This window comes from Oculina patagonica, chromosome 14 (assembly GCF_052425735.1).
Source record: "Oculina patagonica isolate OP01 chromosome 14, crgOcupat, whole genome shotgun sequence".
In the NCBI taxonomy this organism is placed as follows: domain Eukaryota; kingdom Metazoa; phylum Cnidaria; class Anthozoa; order Scleractinia; family Oculinidae; genus Oculina; species Oculina patagonica.
Genome location: NC_135771.1, coordinates 1,671,636 through 1,695,004, shown reverse-complemented (window position 1 = coordinate 1,695,004; position 23,369 = coordinate 1,671,636). Strand labels below are relative to the sequence as shown.

General features: G+C 40.2%; 3 protein-coding genes and 1 pseudogene across 5 annotated transcripts in view; all 4 read right to left on the bottom strand.

Annotated features, from left to right (window-relative positions):
* Positions 1 to 1,428: 1,428 nt before the first annotated feature.
* LOC144637868 (retinol dehydrogenase 8-like) overlaps positions 1,429 to 23,369 on the bottom strand; it is a 30,098-nt gene continuing 8,157 nt past the window's right edge. Inside the window, exons 1-3 of one of the 2 annotated variants that reach the window (XM_078496960.1) lie at positions 4,922 to 5,277; positions 2,588 to 2,861; positions 1,429 to 1,941 (exon numbers count right to left, since the gene is read on the bottom strand). In XM_078496960.1, the coding sequence (XP_078353086.1) occupies positions 1,602 to 1,941; positions 2,588 to 2,861; positions 4,922 to 5,186 (879 nt within the window). In that variant the 5' untranslated portion in view covers positions 5,187 to 5,277 and the 3' untranslated portion in view covers positions 1,429 to 1,601. Of the gene's footprint in view, positions 1,942 to 2,587; positions 2,862 to 4,921; positions 5,278 to 23,369 lie in introns of those variants that run through there. The other variant, XM_078496961.1, reaches the window with a different exon arrangement.
* On the bottom strand, positions 6,467 to 10,627 carry LOC144637866 (retinol dehydrogenase 8-like). Its single transcript, XM_078496955.1, has 3 exons — positions 10,276 to 10,627; positions 8,009 to 8,282; positions 6,467 to 7,351 (listed from the first exon to the last, which is right to left on the bottom strand). The coding sequence occupies exons 1-3, from the start codon at positions 10,610 to 10,612 to the stop codon at positions 7,018 to 7,020; spliced, it is 945 nt and encodes a 314-aa protein (XP_078353081.1). The 5' UTR covers positions 10,613 to 10,627; the 3' UTR covers positions 6,467 to 7,017.
* Positions 11,110 to 14,851, bottom strand: LOC144637870 (retinol dehydrogenase 8-like; annotated as a pseudogene). The gene is made up of 3 exons (XR_013567812.1): positions 14,540 to 14,851; positions 12,231 to 12,504; positions 11,110 to 11,694 (listed from the first exon to the last, which is right to left on the bottom strand). The product of XR_013567812.1 is annotated as a retinol dehydrogenase 8-like (transcript).
* LOC144637874 (retinol dehydrogenase 8-like) lies at positions 17,005 to 18,843 on the bottom strand. The gene is made up of 3 exons (XM_078496967.1): positions 18,560 to 18,843; positions 17,920 to 18,193; positions 17,005 to 17,578 (listed from the first exon to the last, which is right to left on the bottom strand). Exons 1-3 carry the CDS (start codon positions 18,780 to 18,782, stop codon positions 17,233 to 17,235), a joined length of 843 nt encoding a protein of 280 aa, XP_078353093.1. The 5' UTR covers positions 18,783 to 18,843; the 3' UTR covers positions 17,005 to 17,232.

Genomic DNA, 23,369 nt, shown 5'->3' with positions numbered 1-23,369 from the left:
CAATTCACGACGTTATTACAATTCACGACAGTACACACCACGTTTTGAAAAATTGGCAAAGTTTTTCAAAACTGTCGTTCAAAATTTGTCTTAATCTTTATCAGTCGGAACCATTCTTGGTTATTTTTGCCTTTTCATTACTCCTTTGTTATTTTTCTATGTTAGAAAACTATTATTTGAGGTTTCTTTCAATTTGAAAGGAATCAGAAAAATTACTAAAATATACCGTGACATAATAATAATAATAAAATGGGACAGAATTTACAAATGGATAAGGGGGGGGGGGGCGCATTTTACCCCATAAGACAGCGGTTATTTGAATTACAATAAACAGACTACAATGTATTAATTTCAACTGTTGTACCAACACTTTTTAAATTTCATGTGGCATAAATTAAGGACACCCCGATATCAGAACATGAAGCAACTGAACACTGTCAATGCACCCCCCTTATCCATGTGCAAATTTTTCAAATTCTCGTCAATTCCAAGGAAATTTGCATAGCGTCAGCTGTAGAAGCCAAACAACAACATGGCCGTTTTCACAAGAGAGTTGGAGTAGTGCTTCACTTTAAAACATTATTTCATCCAAATCAAGGCAGCTCCAGAAACGTAAAGTAGCACAAAGTTTGTGTAAAGGCCGATTTACACGGTACGATTTTGTCGCATGCGACATGCTTGCAACATGCTTACGACAGGCCTACGACACGAATTGTGTCGTGTTAATCAAACCTACAACTCGCTAACGACTGTCGTAGGCGTGTCGTAAGCTTGTCGCATGCGACAAAATCGTACCGTGTAAATCGGCCTTAAGATGTTCAATTTAATGTTCCAGTTGTTTTAATCAATTCGTACGGTTAGTTTTCGTGTAATTCAGAAAAACGTAAATTTGGCGACCTTCCTACATTTTGGCGAAAATGGCGAGTTTATAATATTTGCTCAAACTTTTTCATCGTTGCAAATAGCCGAATGTAATTTGGAGCTGTCAAAACTGATGCATTGAACTTTCTTTGTTTTCGGTTATGGTACTTTTGGGCGAAATGTGGAAGCGCTGGAGCGTTCCAAGCCTCGAAGTTTGCCCGAGATTAATATTTTGATGATCAAATTGCATCGAGGTTTCTGATCCGACCATTTTTGGGAAACTTAGAGAGTCATAATAAGATGTTAAAATGAGCTAATTTCAGTAGTTTAAACGAAATCTTAGCGATCAGTTTATCCAAATAGGTGTGTTCAATAAAGTTGACATCACGCAAATTTCGCAATCATTACATAGACATATTGACGTGCGTATTAATCTTCGATAAATTTTGAGTAAAATGCGAAAGTTTCAGGGAAATCGAGTCAAAAATGGTGAAGTTATTAGAAATTTTTGACAGGCATACAGCGAATCCGTAATGATTACTTGTTGGGACAAAAGCATGTTCAACTAATTATCATTCTTTTAGGTTTAAAAGGGTTTAAGGTCAAGCTATTCTTGTGCTCATTTGTGTTTGTCGGAATGCTTTATTCATCATTATTTCAAAAGCTACATATGAAGAACCTATTTGGCACTTCATGAACATCAAGAAAAAGAAATAAATAACCCACAGGAATTTTCCTTGTTACTGTTCCTCGCCAAAGAAACGCTTGGTTACAATATCAACCGACTTATTTCCCGTACGGTCAGCCAATTTAGCAGGGATGTCCTCTGGCGCAAACTTCTCGTTTGTTTGACATCGCAGATCTTTATTTTCGCCTAAAATTATGTCTTTTACAAATTGCGCGACTTCTTCGCTGCTCTGCATGGCACTGCTGAATGTGCGCTCGATACTTGCAAAAGCCATTTCCATGAGCCTTCTGGTCTTCGGGTCAGTGGTTGTTACGTCCACGTTATTTTGGCACCAGTCGCTCCCTTTCGTCCCTATAGGAGTCTCAACAGGGCCTGGCTCAAGCAAACAGCATCTGATATAAATTACAACACAGAAGAGTGAAAAGCTTAATAAAAAATTCCAGGTTTGTGTATGGAGGTTTGTGTATGGAGGTTTGTGTATGGAGGTTTGTGTATGGAGGTTTTCAGGTAAAATGGCATGATATACGTCTGTCAGACTGAAATCACAAAAAACCGCGGAAGTCAAATAACTGAACGTTGGGTCAATCAGGCAACGTTTGAATAAAAACGCCGAGGGAGTTTTATCGAGAAAATACGGTAACCCGTTTTAAACCTTCAAGTTTCCCACTGTTGCCAGCAAGTGGGGAGACGCCTACATGAAGTGACTAGGAATTTATATGGTTACTCATTTTTATGGGATGCTTGATACACACCTGAGTGGAAATAGGTACACGCCGCATGCCTATTTGGAGAGTACACTCATTTGAGCAATAGCCTCCATCTGGCGCGAAAATATGCACTTATATTTGTCCGCGGACATAATCTGTCCCGAGAAGCTCGAGGAAAACTGTGATCTTCTGATCACGCGCGCGAGTCACACCACGCAGTGACGCCATCTGTGCGTCTGTACTCTAATAGATGACAAGCATCAACCAATCACAACGCGCGCAGTAGCTTGGTTATTGTATAAATGTAATTATAATTTATAATTTATTTCACCTGATATTAAACTGACGAAGTGTCGGCGCCAAACTCTCTGTCAGACCTTCAAGGGCGAACTTGGATGAGCAGTAAATTTCCACAAAAGGCATTCCAACAATTCCAAAATGGCTGCTGTTGTTGATGATTAACCCACTCTCCCTCGCTTTCATGCCCGGGAGCACGGCCTGGATTAATCTCAGGGCTCCAAAGTAGTTCACGTCAAAAAGTTCCTTGGCCATGCTAATAGGGACACAGTCCATGGCAGTTACTATACCAATACCGGCGTTATTGACTGTGAATTCAAAATATATCAGCAATTATTACATAGCTGGCGGAGCAGGGGAGGGCAGGGGAGGCCTGTAGCTCCCCCCCCCCCCCACACACACACACACGTTTTTGATACCGAAAATATCGCGAGCGCGGCGTAAAATTAGTTTGTTAAGAAATTCCGTCTCGTGAGTGAGTTCAAACTGGCTTACAAAATTTTTTGGAATTGGAAGTCTTTGGGAAACTTCGTTTATCTTCGGAAACGTTCGTTTGGCTTTCGAACAACAATCGGAGAATCTTCGGAAATCTTCGGTTTAGAAAATGCTCAGAAAAAAAAAGTTGCTCCAAATATGAAAACCTGCCGAGTATTTTTGGGACAGTCTTAGCCCCCCACGTTCCAAAACGCCCCGCCGCCTCTGAATAAATCATGGTTGCGGATAAAGTCGTTAAATTCGCAAGATACAATCAACAAATAAATCTATCGTGGGGTCTTCAAAATTCTCAAAACTTTAAAATTCAGAAGCAAACTCTTTAAGGAATTATTTCAAATTTTAAATCATTTCTTAATTTTAGAGTTGGTTGTAAAATAATCTGCAAGTTGGGCACTCAGCTTCGAAAAAGATTTTAAGAATAATTAATACTAGCTAATACTTATTATAGCCCGAAAATTAGCGAACTGTCCATTAATAATGAACGACAGCTTGACCGATCAGTCTGTTACTAATAGATTGCTATAAGATTGTTCTTTCGGGATCACGATTATTTTAATAATTTCTCGATAAGCCAGCCGTCTAGATAAATACATAGTAGAGGATGTATTCAGAACTGGAGATTTGCCCTTTGCTCTCGGCCTAGGCAGGAGTCCAAAATTCATCATAAATTAATCTCTCGGTCTTTCAGATATTGGTGAATTTCTCTTTTTGAGTTTGTTCATAGCGCGAGTCAAGTTCGAGCCCGAGTCAAGTTCGAGTCACAAGTCAAGTTCGAGTCAAAGAATTTTTTTATATTTTTTTTTTTCAATAATATCGTTTGACTATAATAAAGATCAGAACTTAGGTTTGATATACGACACAATTTTTTTTTTTATATTACTGCAGATGCGATCGGAAAGATTTTATTTTGCATTTTGAAACAACATCAGTTTTAATTAAACTACCGGTATTCCTCGCTCGATCTGTCATTCAAGTCTTTGTTTTTAAAACTTTTTAATACGCTTTTCGACTTTTAATACGCTTTAACAAGCAGTTTCTTAGCTTGATGGCTTGTCTTGACGACTGAGGAATATATATTTTTCCCTTCGCGCAAGTTTTTCATCGCGTTCCGATTTTTGAATCGTCGATTCGAGAAGCGGCGAACGACTCGATTTCAAAAATTGATTCATTTTGCCACCCATTTGGAATACAAATATTTTTCGGCTCAAAATTATTTTAAAAAATTCAGAATAGCTTCGGGCAGATTTGAATTCAAACTCAGTCTTGACTTGAGAGAAATTGAGAATGTGCATTACCCCGTCGGTATGTCCCGGAGTCCCAGAAATACGAGAAAACAACTGTATCAGTGAACTTGTTTTATCTTGACTCCTTGACCCGTGTCACGATTGTTATCGGCTGCCGCTTGTGTTCGCTCTTGCAGGCGACGTTCAAGTTCCCTTGATTAGCGTTTTTTAAATGTGATTCTTGTGTCGTTGAGATGGAACCTCTACCTCAGTTGTGTGTAATTAATACAGGTAGATATGTGTAAAGAAAATAATTGGATGCCAAAGATAATTTCTTCTTTGAAAAGCAGCAGATTCGAGCCAATGAAGGAATGAACTCTCGCAATCGGCAGTAAAAAGGAGTTTAATGAAATCTTGCTGTTCTTCAGACTTGTACCACTGATACATCATTTTCACAAGCAATTTAAACCAAAAATTTTCAAGAAAAAATTAAAAAGAGAAAATAAACTTGACTCGAACTTGACTCGTGACTCGAACTTGACTCGTGGCTCGAACTTGACTCGTGCTACGAACAAACTCTTTCTGTTTTGACATGCGGAAACAAAACATTGAAAACATCAGTGAATCAGTTCGGAATGAACTTACACAACACATCAATTCTTCCTTCGATTCAGTGTCCAGCACTTCTTTCACAGCTTTCTCGACTGATTCATCACTACACACGTCCATCTGCTTGATAATCAATGTGTCTCCAAGATATTTCTTTCCTTCTTCCTCCAGTTGTCCTTTCTTCGCCAGATTTCTCATGGTGGCGTAAACCTTGAAGCGTTTCTCATCATCTTTAGCGAGAAACACCGCTGTAGCGAGTCCTATGCCGCTAGAACAGCCAGAGATGAGCACGATTTTGGAAGTCATTATCTCTGATGCACAACAATGGAATGCCACCGTTTTGTTGCGAAGTTAACTTTTGCCGAGTTACTGGCATAAACGTTACGTGACAACATTGATAGGGTGTCCTATGCGGAGGAATGGTGGAATGACGGAACGGCACGCGGAATGGCGGAATATCCTAAGACACGGAATGACGGAATATCCTAAAACGCGGAATGAGGGAATATCTTAAAACGCGGAATGACGGAATATTCTAAAACGCGGAATTGTGAAACATTAAAAAAGAAACAACAACAGCAACAAAAACAAACAAACAAAAGGAAAATTTTAACTACTAACTTTCTCAGACAGCGATTAAAAAGGCTAAGAATGTCGCTAATAATGATTCAGGTTGTTTAACTTGTGGAGATTCGTTGCGGTGACAGAGAAACCAAGTTGTTTACGAGAGGGGCTAGCAGTTGAAAACCAGTCAACACTTAATATATTCCTTAAAATGACGGGTTCTTTATATATCTTCTTAATCGTTCGAGGACGTCGATCTAGAGCCGGGATTTCGTGGTAGGACTCGAGTGATCAAGTGAGGATTTCGTTAATTTATACAGAAGACGTTCTCGCCCCGTTCGAGACAATGAAACGTACAAAGCCGAGGTACGTAAACGAAGCCGTTATAAAGAAAATGGAAGGGCCTGAAATTTATTGGGTTCGTACTGAGAAATAATAATAAAAGGAAACCCTTTTCTAATTTTAAACCTGATATTAAATAATAAATAAACGAAACGTTAAAGAGATCGAATCTCCACTCTTACGACAAGTTGACGTTGAATTGTTTGAAATAATGCCTGAACTTCAAATGTTACAGGACAAGGAAGAAATAATATTTAATAGCAACAAGAAGTGAAAAAGATTATGGCTTTTAAATTTCCTGCTCGCCGCCATTTTGGATTTATGACGTGTGATGGTTGCCGCTATTGTTAGAAAGAAGAGTTCTAGTGTGTGAAACAATTGGGCAACCATTACACGTTATAAAATTCAAAATGGCGGGTTAAAACTGCGCACCTCTATAAATCTCCTCAATCGGCCTTGGAAAAGCCTGTGGAGGATGCAGATTTAAAAGCCATAGTCTTTTTCACTTTTTGTTGCTATTAAATATTATTTCTCCCTTGTCCTGTAAATTTTGGTTTCCTTGACAGTTGGAATTAAAACCGTTTTTTAATTTATACCAGGTAATGCGCTTGCTAACAGCCGGTGTCTGATACCCCCCCCCCCCCCCCCTCCTCCCAACACACAAACATAACAACAGCAACAAAATCTATAACTTTTTATTGCGAAGGAAAAGTACAACTATACTATATTATAATACGGCGCTTCGCAATAAATCCGATAACACTTTATAAATACTTGGCATGCTACTTCAAGTTCAACTCCATACAAGAAAAACTTGCAGTCACCCGCAAGTTACAAAGGTTCATCATCATATTGTTGCATGATTAACAGGTACTTTCTCCCTTCATTAAAACCAGTGAAGTACAAAGAATAAGTCACTGACAAATTAAACAAAATTGTAAGCTTGGAGATATTGTCTTTGGTCCCGTCCACATTGACCCGAGTAAATTTGAAAACGGAGAAAGTTAAATACGCCGCGTAAAATGTTTTCCCTCCACATTAACCCGGGTAAATTTGAAAACGGACAGTTGGCCTAACCCGAGGAAAAAAGATGCGTTTTCAAATTTACCCGGGTCAGCGTGGACGGGGCCTATTAATGCAAAGCTAATTCTAAGTACTAACACGAGATATAAAAGTTAGTAAGGGCAATTTATATTCCAAGCTTGGACTGAAAACTAATTTGGCAATCCCTTTACAAGGCGTCGGAGAAGTGCTTTGCCATCTTTTCAATAGATTCATTAGAGGCGACATCTTTCAGCTTTGCAGCAATAATTTCGGTCACCAAAGGGTCTCCATTTGCCTGGACACGAAAGCTGGTGTTTTTGCCCAAAATAATATCTTTAATCATAGCTGCTATGTCGCTCGCTTGCAAAGCAACATTGCCAAGCTGCATTACTTGCGCATCCCAGTGCGCCATCAACTCTTTGGTTTTTTGGTCAGCGGATGAGTTGTCTATCTTTTTCCCACTGTCTACTGTAGCTTGAAAGATCGGGGTCATCACGGGGCCTGGTTCTAGCACAGTACATCTATTAGAGAAACAAAGGTGGTAGTTGTAGTTGTTTTTACTCGATTGCCACTGTACCTGCAAGAAAATGCGCCCGCGATCCTCCCAAAAGCAGTCTCGCGAGTGCGTTGGATAGTTTTATATTGGGGGGAGATCTATGTTTTAAGTGCTAAAGACACAAGAATAAAATGGAGGGTCATCTATCCAGTGATAGCTTTTTCCGTCTAGTATTCAAGAAAACGGAGAAAACGGGCAAAGGATATCCAAGTCAACCCTGGATGGACTTTGCACGATCAGATGTTTGAGACTGGTTTGGGACAATTAAGAAAAATGTACTTTATATAACAAAGCTTTACACATAGTGAAATGTCTTACTGCAGCTCAATCAATTACGAGATGTTCACTTTATATTTCATGGTTGGATTAGATAGAGGTAAGATAAGAAACAGCATGCCCGACAGATTTGGTCTCCTTCGCAGCCGTTTTTTGGCTCGTCACGCAACGTTTCTCGAGCGAATTGCGTGACAGAGCTCCCCTCGCAAATAACGGCCGGCGAAGCGTGAGAGCAACGGCAACCGGCATCCTCCTCCCCAGGCGGTATTCTCTGCCACCGCCATTTTGAAATTGAAAACCCTGGGACGGCTCGCCGACTAGCCCACATTAGGCGAATTTCAATTACCTGATGTCAAACTGGCGTAGAACTGGAGCCATACACTCAGTCAGCCCCTCCACAGCAAACTTTGACGCTGCGTAAATATCAACGAATGGTACACCTACAACCCCTGAAGTTGAAGTGTTGTTGATGATGTGGCCGCTGTTCTTTGCTTTCATGCTTGGTAGCACTGCTTTGATTAACCGGAGAGTACCAAAGAAATTCACTTCAAAGATATCCTTTGCCATGCTGATGGGGGTACACTCCAGCAAGGAATACAGGGGTATGCCAGCATTGTTGACTGAAAGAAGAAACGTTTATAATCCGTGAAAATCTGATTCGTAAATCTTACCCGCTTTTTCTTATCCGTAGCGGCGCTTGTCCACCGCAATAGGCTCTTACCGAAAGTGCTCGTAAAAAAAGCATTAAATGCCAGAAGAAGTGCTCGTTTTTTGCCAAAAAAGTGCTAAAATAGTGCTAATTTTTTAAAAAAGTGCTCGTGGGTAACATAAAAATGCTCATTTTTTTCCGATTTTTTTAAACATAGAATATTACATTTTTAAGATTTTCAGTTACTTTTTTCAACAATAAAATGTAACGATCAATATTTGGTGTCAGAGTACGCTCTCGAGCTATCTCTGCCTTGGCTGGCTGACTTCCATTTGTTCCTCGATGACAACGTGGATGACGTCATCTTGAAACGAGTGTGATGGACTGGGTTTCAAGAAGGCAACCACTGACGTATCAAACCTATTCCCCAGGCCTCCACGGCTCCTTTGACTAAAATGAGGGCTAATGCATCTTTGGACGGCATAAATAAAGTCAGATTGTGCTTTTTAACACAAAATTAGACAAATAGTCAGTCGAAAATCCAAAATAATGCTAGCAGTGCTTTTTGGGATAAAATGTAAAAAAAATGCTCGCGAAGCCAAATAATGCCAAAAAAGTGCTAGCACTTTCGGTAAGAGCCTAATGACGAATTGAGTCCAGAATAGGAAGAGAAAGAGGCTTCCCTAGACGTTAATTTAATCATAGTGGCATCGTTGTTGACGGATGGTTTTTCATTAAAGCACTGATCGTAATACAGTTCTAATAAAAGCAAGTCTGGGATAAAGTATGGATTTTTAGTGTCATTGTCTAGTATTTATAGGGTTTCAAAATCAGCTGAACATGGTCTGGTATAGGGTAAGGGTTTCAAATTCCGAGTGGCACCCCCCCCCCGGGGGGGGGGGGTGGCGCAAGACACTCACTGATGCACAGACAATAGCTTGTTGGGGCGACCTTTATTGCGAGCTATAGCTGTCAAACTTGATATCATGATATCTGCCACGAAATGTTATTACGATTTCTCTTTCTTTCTTTTTGACGAACGGATAAAAGGACCTTCTTAATTCAAAAGGTTTCAAATGATGTAGTAACTTGCATGACGGATCGTGTGACCGGAAAAACGACTCTAAAAGGCCTCACATAAAAGATTTGTAGACCGCGGAATGTTAATAAGGTACGTACCATTGAATAATTGATCTTGTTACATTAAATATTTGCGCTAAGAAAGAAAAGTAAAAATTAAGGTTTATTCGCAGTGACGTAACGGCCGATTTGCTCTGTCAACAGTACACAGTGACAGTACAGTCAGTTTAGGTCTTTCAAGCTGGAATCTCAGTCATGTCCAGTCTCCGTCCCTTCTCTAAGTCTAGCTTGAGAATACAGGCATGCATAAGCTAGGGATTATATTGGCAACCCAATGAACCGTAAAGATTCTGCTCACATGAACTAGCTTGTGTTTGCGCCTGTTAAGCCAAGCGTTATAGCCAGGGAAAGAACCTCTATCTTGGAAAGGACTTTTAAAAACTCACTTAATATATCGACCATTATCGAGAGAGCAGCTGAGAAAGGTCTATTAATCGAAGTTAAAACAAAAAAGCTTTTGATTACAAGTGCTATTAAACCTTATATCGCAGTTGATACGATGGTTCATTATATAATTAAGATGCAGACCCTTCAGGTCAGAGTTTATTGATATTACTTAGTGTATCTTAAACTATAATTTGTCATTAAACGCTAGCAATCGAAAACAATGCCCAGATTTAGTTTACAGCAAATCGACAGTACGAGGCCTTATGCGTCCCATGGGTAAAATGCATGAAGATGAAATCGACAGAATGGAAATAATTCTTTTGATAGCATCAGCGATTGTAATATATATGCCGCATATTGACTAGCAGTGACAACGCCCTGTCTACGCTGTCTTTTTAATCATGTTTTATATGAATGGCAAAATAAGTTACACTTACACAGCACATCAATTCTTCCTTCTGTGTCCAACACTTCTTTCACAGCTTTCTCGACTGATTCATCACTACACACGTCCATCTGCTTGATAATCAATGTGTCTCCAAGATATTCCTTTCCTTCTTCCTCCAGTTGTCCTTTCTTCGCCAGATTTCTCATGGTGGCGTAAACCTTGAAGCGTTTCTCGTCATCTTTAGCGAGAAACACAGCGGTAACTAGTCCCATGCCGCTAGAACAGCCAGAGATGAGCACGATTTTGGGAGCCATGTTAACTGAAGTGTATGTAAATGCAGGGTCACTGTCGCTACTCAAAAATAAGCTTGCTTCTACTTCTGTCATAAAAACAAACAAGAAGCAGTTATGCGTAACGTTTGCTTTTCGGGTTGAATATCATTTGTGAACAAAAGTTTTGTCACTACATGTAACGCCTTGGTCACGCAAACGTCATCCAGGCTTTCGATCAGCAAGGGCTAAAAAATGGAAAGAGTTACATGACATACAACCTTGTCCTTAGTGAGGGGAAACATCCTGGCAGCCCTAGGGACCTATTTTTTCGCTTCTCGCCTCGCCCCGTCTCCTCCCCCCGCGCGTAATTTTTTTTTCGCTAAAAGCTCGACGAACTCTTCGAAAAAAAAAATTCGCTTCAAGCTCGACGGACTCTGCGAAAAAATAGGGACTGCTCGTAGTCTACTAGGGACCGGACAAGATTGAATCGAATAACAGAAAGGTCAGTTCCAATATTTTAGTTCTTGTAGAAATCATGTGACCTACATTTGTAAACGAATCAAATCTTCTGTCAATAAAAATTGGATATTTAAATCTAAATTCTCTATCCCGTGTAACTGAACATACTGTTCACTAATGAGCTGAGTGGGAGACGTGGATCAAGCCGTCCAGGTTCGAGCATACGTGGTGATTATTCTGGTTATTTTTTTTTTTAATTCCAAGAATGAACAACATTTACTTTTTGACTACAGTGAAGTAATGAGAATTGAGAAAACTGACAACCTGGATATAAAGTTTTGATATACCACTAAATTCTAAGTGTTAACACTGAAAATACAAGTGTTCTAATTTGGTGATCTCTTTACTCAGCGTTAGAGAATTGTTTTGCCATAATTTCAGTAGCTTCATTAGAGGCGACATCTTTCAGCTTGGCAGCAATCATTTCGTTCACCAAAGGGTCTCCATTTGCCTGGCAACGAAAGTTGGTGTTTTTGCCCAAAATAACATCTTTGACCACAGCTGCTATGTCGCTTGCTTGCATAGCAATCTTGCCCCACTGCGATGTTAGTCCACCCCAGTGCTCCATCAACGCCTTCGTTTTCTGGTCAGCGGATGACATGTCAATCTTTTTCGCACTCTCAGGTCCAGCATGGAACATCGGAGTCATCACGGGGCCTGGTTCTATCATTGTACATCTATGAATGCAAGGAACAAACGCGGTGGTTAAACAGCTCCTAATCTTCGCATATTTCAGGCGTGAAGACATTTACAAACAATTGAGACTCGAGTGACTCGTCCATCCACTTATCTCACTAGCTAGGGTTAGCTTAGGTGGGGTAGCCTGCACCAAGCGCGGGAAAACGTGCGCGGGCGAGTCACGATTGCTTTTGGTATTACTTCTGACTGGCTAAAATAGTGGCGCGAAAGTTTTAACCAATCACTAAGTGTAGTAATGCAAAACCCCGCAATACAAACGCGGATTACTTGCGACACTCGAGTGAAAACCACTCTATGTGGGAAAGCAATACAATTGTAATCTTCTGCAATTATGGTTTTCCTCTTCATAAAATGTCTTAATTAACTTATTCACAGATCTACCTTGCCTCACTCCACTTCAGGATGTTCATTTAATTATGGACTAAAGGCGGGAAGGCGGGGAAGAAAGATTAGAAACAGCATCGCCTTCCTAGCTTCTATCAGAAAGTTTGGCTTATTGCTCGATTGTAATTACCTGATGTCAAACTGGCGTAGAACTGGAGCCAAAGACTCAGTCAGCCCCTCCACAGCAAACTTTGACGCAGCATAAACATCCAAGAATGGTAAGCCAACAATTCCCGCAGTAGAAGTGTTGTTGATGATGTGCCCGCTTTGCCTCGCTTTCATGCTCGGTAGCACAGCTTTGATCACCCGGAGAGCACCAAAAAAATTCGCTTCAAAGGTATTCTTGGCCATACTGATAGGGGTACACTCAAGCGCGGAAAAAAGGGTTACGCCAGCATTGTTAACTGAAAGACAAAAACCGTGAATATTCTGTGACTGTCTAATTCATAACCCTCTCAATCTTTAGTCCCGAAAAAGACTGCTCAGGTATGTATCCCGTATCATAGGAGTATACCCACAGGCAGACCACCCTATGTGTTCGTGGTTAATTATCGTTCACATAAGACGAACAAAAGAAATATGTTGAAATCTATGAGAGTTATGAATAAAGCTCTGAAAATTACATTTTTAAATGAATCTCGTTCTAAATATTTCAATAAAGGTGAATTAACTGTTTGTCGACTCGTGTTTGGTGTTTTTTTCGCGTTCCTTCGGCCGGACGTAACATAGGACAAAAACGCTTAATACGGCCCAGGACCCGCTTGCGTAAAGCAACCCTAAGATTAAGTGGGATTTCTACAACCATTCCCTGTGGTCTCGAAGGTAGGCATGAATAGATTGTGCTAGTAAATTCTGGAAAAGTTGCTTCGCAATGTACCCAAAAGTTGCTCTAAAGTTGCTCAAATATCAAAAAATTGCCACCAAAATTTAGAAAAGTTGCTTGCTCTCTCTCTTTCCTCGTCTGAAATTTCATCTGATTGCAATGCCATAAGTGACTCACACTTCAGCAGATACCAAGATGGCCGGCGGCAGGCTATATGTTGCAGCGAATAACCACTGGATTTAAGCGCCCGTTAGATAGATAGCCGCTGTCCAGATTTCGTGGGCGTAAAAGCAAGTGTTATTTTGTTGTCATTTTATTATATATCCTTAGTTTTAATAAAATCAGCTTTGATAAAACCAGTTTTAATAAAAGCCTTCAAAATGAAACGACCTTTTATGGTTTGAATCGGTTTTATATCAATTTGTTGCTCAAAAGTTGCAAAGGAAGGCAAAAGTTTCCCTAGGTTGGTGGTACTACAAAAAGCTGCCCAAAACGCTAAAAGTTGCTCAAAAGTTGCCGAGCACAATCTATTTATGCCTACTCGAAGGTCCTCTTGTACCCTATTATGAATAAATCAGCAGAGAGTGCATTTAAGAGAATGGGAAACACAAAGCCGGTGCGAAAAACTCCTTTGGAACACAGAGAACAGTTGCACAAAATCCCACTCACATTATGCAACCGGGCCCAGGAACGCGAAAAAAACACCACACACGAGTCGATTAACATGTGATTCACCTTTATTGAAATATTTAGAACGAGTTCCATTTAGAAATGTAATTTTCAGAGCTTTATTCACTAGTAACTCTCATAGATTTCAACATATTTCTTTTGTTAGTCTTATGTGAACAGTTATTAACCACGAACGCATAGAGTGGTCTGCATATGGTATACCCACTTCATTCAAACGTTTTGGAGACGACGGAATGTAAATGCAACAGAGTGAGCAAATGAGTAATAAAATTTTTGTGACAGTAAACTTAAAAGGGCCAAAATATATTTATAATCCGTAAAATCCAATACACATGAATCTTACTCGTGTTTCCTCCGTTTTCTCAATTTAGCAATATAAATTTTCACAAGTACCCGGTAAACCGTAAAACTTATCTTCCGCATTAGCTTGTGTTTGCACTCGCTCGCTCGTGACCAAGAAAGACTTCGATCTTAACAAGACTAACAAGAATCTAAAACGCGTCAGAGCAGCTGAAAGAAGTTTATTTGGTCAAAGTGAAAATGTGAAAAGTATCCTTATCGCTTATTTCACAAACGCTTGCTTTAATGTAGGTAATAGTTACTATATACTGAGTGTATCTTAGCCAATGTGTTCCACATTTTCTTTGATAATTTAAACATTGCTAGCGATTGGAAACACAGAAGGATTTTCTATCGGTTTAAGGCGCTCAATATGTTCAAAGCGATTGGCATAACTGCAGTAAAGCCATATAATACCTCTCATTTCAACCCGTGACAACGCCCTGCGCTCAAGGTCGTTCAAGGATAACTATTCTGAAATTCCAAGTGGCTTTTCACTTTCACTTCACTTTTGGCCTTTATTCCGATGGGGAAAATGGGCCGGAGACCTAAGTGGCTTTTAAATGACAAAAATTAGTTACACTCACACAAGACATCGATTCTTCCTTCTGTGTCCAGCACTTCTTTCACAGCTTTCTCGACTGATTCATCACTACACACGTCCATCTGCTTGGTCCTGCTTGATAATCAATGTGTCTCCAAGAAATTTCTTTCCTTCTTCCTCCAGTTGTCCTTTCTTCGCCAGATTTCTCATGGTGGCGTAAACCTTGAAGCGTTTCTCGTCATCTTTAGCAAGAAACACCGCTGTTGTTAGTCCCATGCCGCTAGAACAACCAGAGATGAGCACAATTTTGGGAGCCATGATAACCTGAGTGTATATGTTGCGAAACCTCAGAAAATTTCGCCTGCTTGTACTACTGAGATAAGAACAAAAACGAACCAATCGTGTGCAACGTTTGCATTGCGATGTGCGTTGATATTATTTACTTACCTAAAGCTCCTTGGTCACGCAAACATCCGTGCTCCTCGGTAAAAAGTCCTTTAAACAGGCTAAAATTCAAGTCCATTCTAATCCTCCGGTATCAATCTTGGGCAAAAAAAATTGTCAGTAACTGGGCCGTGACGCTAGAACAACCAGTGTTGAGCACGCTTCTGTCATAAAAACAAATGAATACTGACTAGTTTTGCATAACCATTTCAGCTCTTCTGATTGAATGCTTTTGTCAATACTATTTGGTCACGCAAACTTTATGGCTCTCAGTCCGGTTTAGTGAAATGGACAATGTTACAAGATATGCACTTAGTAGATGGAAAGCATGGGAGACCCTGTGTCCTATTAGCATGTTCCAGGCGTTCGGTTATCTGGGATGCAGCGCAAAAAAACGGCGAGCGAAAAATAAGGGGAGTGGTGTGAAGCCGGCGCTCCCTCGCCTTAGTCCTCTCCCATTTTTTTTCAATCCCCGGTTTTTGCGCTTATCCCAATTTTTGCGCTACTCTCAAACTAACCTGCCGAACGCCTGGAACAGGCTAGTGTCCTATTGGTTAGCGCGTTGGACTCCGAATAAAGCAGTCTGCCAGTTTCGAGACTTCAGTGAAATTGTGCTGTGTCTTTGCTGGGCAAGACACTTTACTCTCACTCAGAGTATCTTCTCGACTCAGTAATATAAATGGCTACCAGCAAATTTTCAGGGCAACCTGACAAACATGGTGAGAGATAACTGCGATGGACTAGCATACTATTCAGGTTAATAAGTAGTAGTCCAAGTTCATTCTATAGTGGGAGGCGCGGTGGCTTAATGGTTAAAATTACGCTGGTCTCCGGATCGAGCGGTCCGGGATGGAGCCCAAGTCGGGGCTATTGTGCTGTGTTCTTTCGGGGGTGGACTCGCATCCCACCCAGAGGGTAGTAGAAATACACCTAGTCGCTTCATGCATACACCTTTACCTATGCCGCAGAAACCGGGATAAGCTCCGGCCTGTTGAGCCACTTCGCTCGACAGCAGGCTTGACCTTTTACCCAAAGTCAATTCTATTAGTCAGTTAGACTGGTAGCAATGAGGATTTCTAATCGACAGCAAACTATAGACCTAATTCTTGCACTTAATACGTATACGCGTTAGCCTGTTTCCAGGAGTTTGGTTACTTGAAGAGCAGCGCGAAAACGGGATTAGCGCAAAGAACTGCGTGTGGAAAAACTGGCGAAGGGTTCTAATCGAACGCAGAACAAACTAAAAAACCAGATATTATACACAAGTAAGAAAGCGAACGCTAGCTGACTCGCCCATTCTACTAGGTTTTTCGGTTTTGGCCACTTTTTATATCGGTTTTCGCAACAAAAATCCGCGGTTTTTCGATTTTGGTGTCTTTACGGTTTTCGGGTTTTCCTTCTATATAGCATATGGTTTTCGGTTTCTGGCAAAAATACTAGCGGTTTTTCGGATTGGGTATTTGCTTTGGTTTTTGGTTTTTCCAATTTGGTTTACGGTTTCTCTGAGATCATGCTGATGGAAAGAAAACCTGCTTTTATGTTTAAAATGCAAGTTAGAGCAGTGTAATTTAGCACGTTAATGAGCAAAAATTTCAAGACTCTGAAAAACTCCTTTCTTTTTTCTCTCTTTCTTCTTTAAAAATCTCGAGGTGCCAATTAAGGTAAGAGCTTCGGAATTTAGAATTTTATGTTCGGTTTTCGGTTTTGATCGAAATTCACTTCGGTTTTTCGGTTTTGCATGATTTTTTGTGCGATTTTTTGGTTTCTTACAGGCCCTGACGCCCCCTATCTACTATAGCCTGTGCTCATGTGATGTGAGGTGGCGGCTGTACAAGGCTACCATTCTACCAATAAAAAACACTTGAAAACAATGGAAAGTGACTCCCAGGCAGACGTAGTTTTCTAACTACAATAATGTCACTCCCTTCTTATATTCAACAAAAAATTTGTACACCTTAAGGCAGCCACTAGTGACCAAAAGAAAATAACTTTATTTACCACTAGTGATCAAAAGAAAATAACTTTATTTACCACTAGTGATCAAAAAATACTTTCTCCTTACAAGTCAGTAAATAAGTCAAGCAGTCAGGTGCCGAGAATAAAAAGTGCATCAAATTGTGCACATTGTGTTCATTAAAGTGCCTATGAAACGAAATTTTTTTCTACATAATTAAAAAGTTTACTATTTGAAATGCACAATTCAAAAATTTAAGAATCCTGCGACAAAAATGGTTCGTTTTACAAGCAAAATCAGAAAGAAAATAGGTATTTGGTGATGACAAGTTTCATCTATTAATTTTCTTCCTTCCGTTCTTCAAATAATTGTTTTCCCATCATTTCAATATATTTATTATTGAAGGGATCTTTCAGTTTGGCGGCAACCTCGTCAGGAAGAAATTTCATGTTTGTGTTACAACGAAAGTTGGTGTTTTGGCCCAGAATTATCTCTTTCACCATGGATGCTATTTCGCTCGATTTCTGTGAAACAGTTTTTACTAACTGTTCTATTTCTTCCCACTCTCGCTTCATCATTTTCTGTGTTTTCTGGTCAGCGGTTGAGTTGCCAATGGCTTTGCCCCAGTCTGCTGCAGTTTGAAAGAGCGGTGTCTCTACGGGACCTGGTTCTAGTATTGTATACCTATTGAAGCAAGACAGAGAAACACACATTTAAACGATTTTTACAATAATTTAGCGCTAAACACTGTGCAATGTGACACTGTGGTAAATAAGGAATTGTGACTTTCTGCTTATTTTATTCATTCTGATCTTACCCAACTGTAACTAGAAAAACTGTAAGATTTTTAAATAATAGCCCTATCTGGAGATGGTTTCCGTTTTCGTAGATTCTGGTTTCGCGCAGACTTCACTCTTACTGTCTCACAACCCTTCTCTGTCACAATGCTGGTTTGCTAAATAAGCGTGACCTTGATGGCCTTCAGTCAAAAAAATTGTTAACTGATTGTCATCTCACTACTTTACCTGATGTCAAACTGGCGCAGAATTGGAGCCAAAGATTCACTTAGCCCCTCAATAGCAAACTTTGATGCACAGTAAATATCAAAGAAAGGAAAACCAAGAAATCCTATGGCAGAACTGTTGTTGATTATGTGGCCGCTTTGCCTCGCTTTCATGCTCGGTAGTACAGCCTTGATTAACCGTAGAGAGCCAAAGAAATTCACGTCAAATAATTTTTGAACCTCACTGATCGGGGTACACTCTACTGCTGAGTAAAAGGATGTGCCAGTATTGTTGACTGAAAGACAAAAAAATGTACTTCGTCAAAATTCGAGGAAGCGTGTTAGATTTTAATGAAACCATTATCTCACTTGGTCCCAAACCGTTTGCGGCCAGATCAGAGTCATGTTAAAGCTCTATCAAGGTCATCCCTCAGAAATAGATACTATAGGTACTGAGATTTCCCTCAAACTTTGCCTATTGCTTGTGTAGTTTATAGGAACCTAAATTTTGAGTAGGGGTTCCCATACTCGTTTAGGAGCAAGAGCACCTTGTTTATACACAATAATTTCTCTGATATTATGTGGCCGTGTTTCACAAGCAATCTATTATACACTAACCGTTAGTGATGATGAGAAAATATTTAAATTTTAAATTATCTTACACAAGACATCAATTCTTCCTTCTGTGTCCAGCACTTCTTTCACAGCTTTCTCGACTGATTCATCACTACACACGTCCATCTGCTTGATAATCAATGTGTCTCCAAGATATTTCTTTCCTTCTTCCTCCAGTTGTCCTTTCTTCGCCAGATTTCTCATGGTGGCGTAAACCTTGAAGCGTTTCTCGTCATCTTTAGCGAGAAACACCGCTGTAGCGAGTCCCATGCCGCTAGAACAGCCAGAGATCAGCACGACTTTGTGGAGCCATGATAACTTGCCAAGTGCATGATAACTTGCACAACTATCATTTTCAATTCAGTGACGTCATACTAGTATTCTTTTAAAATAAAAATAAAAAAAGATTTTATTTCACCTGAAAGGCCAATCAGTGATCACTGGTATTAACTGGCGATCAGCGTGATTTACATATAAAATACAGCTATTATTAAAATTATATTTTTAAAAAACTAGAAGGTATATATACGGTCCTGTTCCAAAAAATGCTAAAAAATATGTGTTTTAAACTTAGATATAATGTTTAATTCTCTGATCTCTCTTGGTAATCCGTTCCATTCTTGTGCAGCGTCACACTTGAAAGTAGACTGCCCATTTTCGTTTTAGATGATGTGACGTTTATAAGTGTTGAGTCTTTGAGTATTCTACCGTGCAGATCAGACCTCTTAACCCCTCTAACTGATGCGGACAGTGAACATTGTGTACAATCTTAAACGCTAAATGTAGCTTCAACAAGCAGCTATTTCAAAAAGAAATAGTGTTTCGTTTCCAGATTGCGGAAGGGTGAGAATAGCGTTATGTTTAAGGAGAGGTGGATTTGGGGTTTTATTTTAATTTGGAGGTCCTAGTGTATGTTGAATTTGCTGAATTTATGCGCGAGTGAAGAATAAAAAGAACTTCATATTCAGTAGTAACTTCCCATTTAATGCCTACTGTCCATTTTTTGTGAAGGAGGCATAAACTCAGACCTGCTACAGTTTGGCAGAGTTTAAGTAACACATTAATATTTCTCCTTATAGAAATTTCTGCAGAACACTTTTTTTATTAATGAAAAAATAACTACAGAAAATAATATGTTCCTATCAATATAATCGTAGATGAAATTATTACCTTTTGACAAAAATATTAAGGTATATACTTCTCTAAATTGATCACATGCTAAAAATCAAATAAATGCCAAATTTCAGACAAACCAAAACCCTAGTCGACAAGAAAAAGATAAGCACAAATACACTGTTTCGAAGCCATTTCTTCCAAAAAAATGCGTGTGGTCACAAGTTGCTTCTGTTGTCAGTGTAACAGCCTTGATAATTACGATTTGCATTTTTGACGATGCTGTGGAGTTTCGATCAGACCGCGATGGCTTTGAGTAATGCAAAGAATGTTTATATTGTCAATTTCATCTCAGAAAACTTCAGTATCCAGCAGTCGCGGTAGTTACTCTTGAGCTTTACATCAAGGAGATAAATGTTGTTCGACATGGCAGTTGCACAGCTTGCTATACGAAACTGTCCATACGAAATTTGAACTTTTCGTGCCGACTCGAATGTTTTCGCGATTCACGTGACACTGATCACGCAACTCCGAGAACTCGCGAAAACCCACGCAATTTTGCGTGTATTCACGCTTGTGACGTCGAAGATGCCGTGAATTTTCCTATACACATTTATACATTAATCTGTTACATGAAGTGAAAAAACTTTGTAACTTTCCTGCATATATGCCCTTCTCTTCAATCAACTTGCCCGTTTTCGAGGCACGCTAGCCCTTCCGTGCGAGCAAACACGGCGGATATGCCATGTCATCACGCTTTTGTTTGCGTTGCAAACACTCTGATTGGTGGAAGTTTTCTTCCGTTTCAGAAAATCGCTAGAATGTTTACTTTACAATTAAACGCTAAAAGAGCTTACTCTAATTTTTTTCCAATACATCGCTTTAATCAAACCTAAAACCATTGCAGTCGTCGGATATTTGTATTTGTAAGGAATCTCAATATTTTTTGGTCATGGTGAGGATTATCTTTCCATTATTTGAAGAACATGCTTTTACGAAATTAATTGCTTTCGGTCAAACTTATTTACTTTGTGGTTGCGAGCGTTCTCCTGATTGGATAGTAGCCTCCACTGTGTAAATAGTTCACATCGAATCCAAAATAATACCGTATCGTTTCTGAGGAAACGAAACAAAAACCGCTGTCTACTATCTAAGGATAGCAGATATAGCCTGATAACATATCCTGTGAGCAGGTTCTGCGATTCACAGCAAGAATCCTATACAAACTATCGTAAAATCCCGGTCATAAGCCCCCTTACCTATAAGCCTCCCCAGTTAATATATAAGCCCGTTCATAAGCCCGTTTAAAACCCCTTACGAAGTTGTATAAGCTCAGGGCTTAAAGACAACAAGCTCAGTCTGGAAGTGACAGGGCGTTGTTAGATGCGGCACAGTATCTATGGGTTCCTATAAAATTATTTGCCCTCTGATTCGTTTGAAACTTCTAGTCACATGATTTCTCATGGTGGCGTAAACCTTGAAGCGTTTCTCGTCATCTTTAGCAAGAAACACAGCGGTAGCGACATGTGACCAAGCGTTCCGTCAGTTTAAGAGCAGCTCGGAAAACGAGATTAATGCGAAGAACGGAGCGGAGAGAAGAAAAAATGGCGAGTGGTTCTTTCGCCGCGTCTCTCAGACTCACCGCGGTACGACTTTTCACCCGCGGTTCTTCTCCCCAACTAATCGAGCGCGGAACAGACTTAAAACGCGTCAGATGTTAGAAAAATTCTCCTCCACAAGTAAGAAAGGCCAACCCTAGCTAGTGATCATAATTCTGCATATATATAACCTAAGACAATCTGATTTTTCCATTCCAAGACACCACACTGTTACTTATGGGAAGCACTCCCTGCGTCGTATATGACCACAATTGTGGAGACAATTGTCAACGGCCGATAGATTAGCAAAGACACTCAAAGCTTTCACAAGCCGCATTCGCAAAGAAGATCTTACTACGCTGATGGACACCGGATGCTTGGGTTGCTCCCTATGCGCCACATAACGTTTTTTACATATCTGACCGATTTTCCAAGAACCTGGCGCCCAAGGCCTAAAACAGCCCGGGGCTAGTACAAGTCCCCAGCCCTCCCCCCAGGCTAGAGGGTTGTCACCCCAGGAGCCCCGCTGGCAGCTGCAACACCGGCAGGGTGCCTTCTACACAGGGAAGCCTGCACCGGTGTCATTCATAATATTCACAGACTACACAGGTGCATTCCTAGTTCACACAAAATTGCTCAAAGGGGCCAGAACCTAGCTAGGCCCAGCGGTCAAATGTGACACCCTCCCCTCCCGCCAGCTTTTGACGGCTACCCGCCAGCTGGACACCAGCAGATAGCCCAGTGCCTGGGCAAGGTCCCCATACCATGGTTGACATTAAGCCCCCTAAAGTTAAGGTTGCTGGCTAGGCTTGAACTCGGGCGCAGCCCGAGTTCAATCGAAAACCTGGCAGCCAGGTTTCTGCGAATTCTCTGAGATATATACCTGATTGTAGTAACGTTGACCAGTGAAAAACACAAACCATGAACGATAAGACCGAATGGGATTCTGGGTACACAGCATTGGCAATGTTCAATTTATTTATAATCAGGGTATTTTTTCTTTGAGAACGTTGAAAGCATGATTTATGCAACCTGTCTTATTGTTATGTTCATTCTGTCACAGAAGACGATTACTTTTTCCGATTTCCCAGTAAACATTTGGGTCGCATCGTTTAATTTATCGTTTATGCTTTTCACGGGTCAACGTTTCTTCAATCAGGTGTATATATTTTTACAGACAGTTATAGATTTTACTCATAGTTTTATACATAGTTTTTAAATTTTAATAACAGATTTTACACAGAGAGTTATATATTTTTAACATAGATTTTAGATTGGCACTGTTGATATCTGTTTCAGTGGCATGCCTGTAAACTAGCTGTCTCGTCGAGATATGAAGCTAAGTGCATGACCACTATAAACATATATTTATTTTATTTTTTATTTTTATTATACATAGACTTGTAGATATTTACTATTAGTATAATTTGCAGAGGTGAATTCAATTCTGATTGGTCGAGAAGCTCGGACTGTTTAACAATTATCCTGCGAAATCGCGCGGAATATCGCCTGATACTTAGCCGACGAGGCCGTAGGCCGAGTTGGCTAAAATCAGACGATATTCCGCAAGATTGAACACGATAATTGTTTTATTATTCAACAAATTGCCAACGAAACACATTTTGCAGATAGAAAAACGACGAATCTTCGGACGAATCTTCGCAACCTACGTAAATTTAGTAAATAAACCCCTTCAGGCGACTGGTATATTGGAGGATAATGCCCGCGGCTGAAAGATTGTCGAAAAATGAACAGTTGGCCGAGAAGCGAAGCTTCGAGGGCAACTGTGAAATTTTGAGGACAATCTTTCAGCCAAGGGCATTATCCTCCAATATACCAGCAAGCCAGAAAGGGGTTTATTTATTTTATAACCCTCCGATTAATTTCTACTATGCGCTTTATTGCCTTCAAAATCGGGCGACGGATATCAAATCGGTCGGGGTATATTCGCTGATACCCGTCGTCCGATTTTGTACCACGTGATGCGTTTTGTCCAATGAGCGCGCGCAAAAAATAATGGATGGGTTATAATTGCTAAATATTCACCGCGCTAGGCGGTGAATATTGCATCTCAAGGTTTGGCTACTAAGCCGTGCCACGTTTGTCATCCAGGCCAGTGAACATGGCGGCATTTACTGATTGAAAA

Bases quoted from the DNA above. Each gene is read 5' to 3' on its own strand.
- LOC144637874 (XM_078496967.1), bottom strand. From the start codon at position 18,782: ATGGGACTCGCTACAGCGGTGTTTCTCGCTAAAGATGACGAGAAACGC. The intron at 18,194-18,559 runs GTAAGATAATTT...TTTGTCTTTCAG, and splicing joins AGGAAGAATTGATGTCTTGT to TCAACAATACTGGCACATCC. The intron at 17,579-17,919 runs GTAAAGTAGTGA...TTGCTTCAATAG, and splicing joins CTGCGCCAGTTTGACATCAG to GTATACAATACTAGAACCAG.
- LOC144637866 (XM_078496955.1), bottom strand. From the start codon at position 10,612: ATGACAGAAGTAGAAGCAAGCTTATTTTTGAGTAGCGACAGTGACCCT. The intron at 8,283-10,275 runs GTAAGTGTAACT...TTCTTCTTTCAG, and splicing joins AGGAAGAATTGATGTGCTGT to TCAACAATGCTGGCATACCC. The intron at 7,352-8,008 runs GTAATTGAAATT...TTTCTCTAATAG, and splicing joins CTACGCCAGTTTGACATCAG to ATGTACTGTGCTAGAACCAG.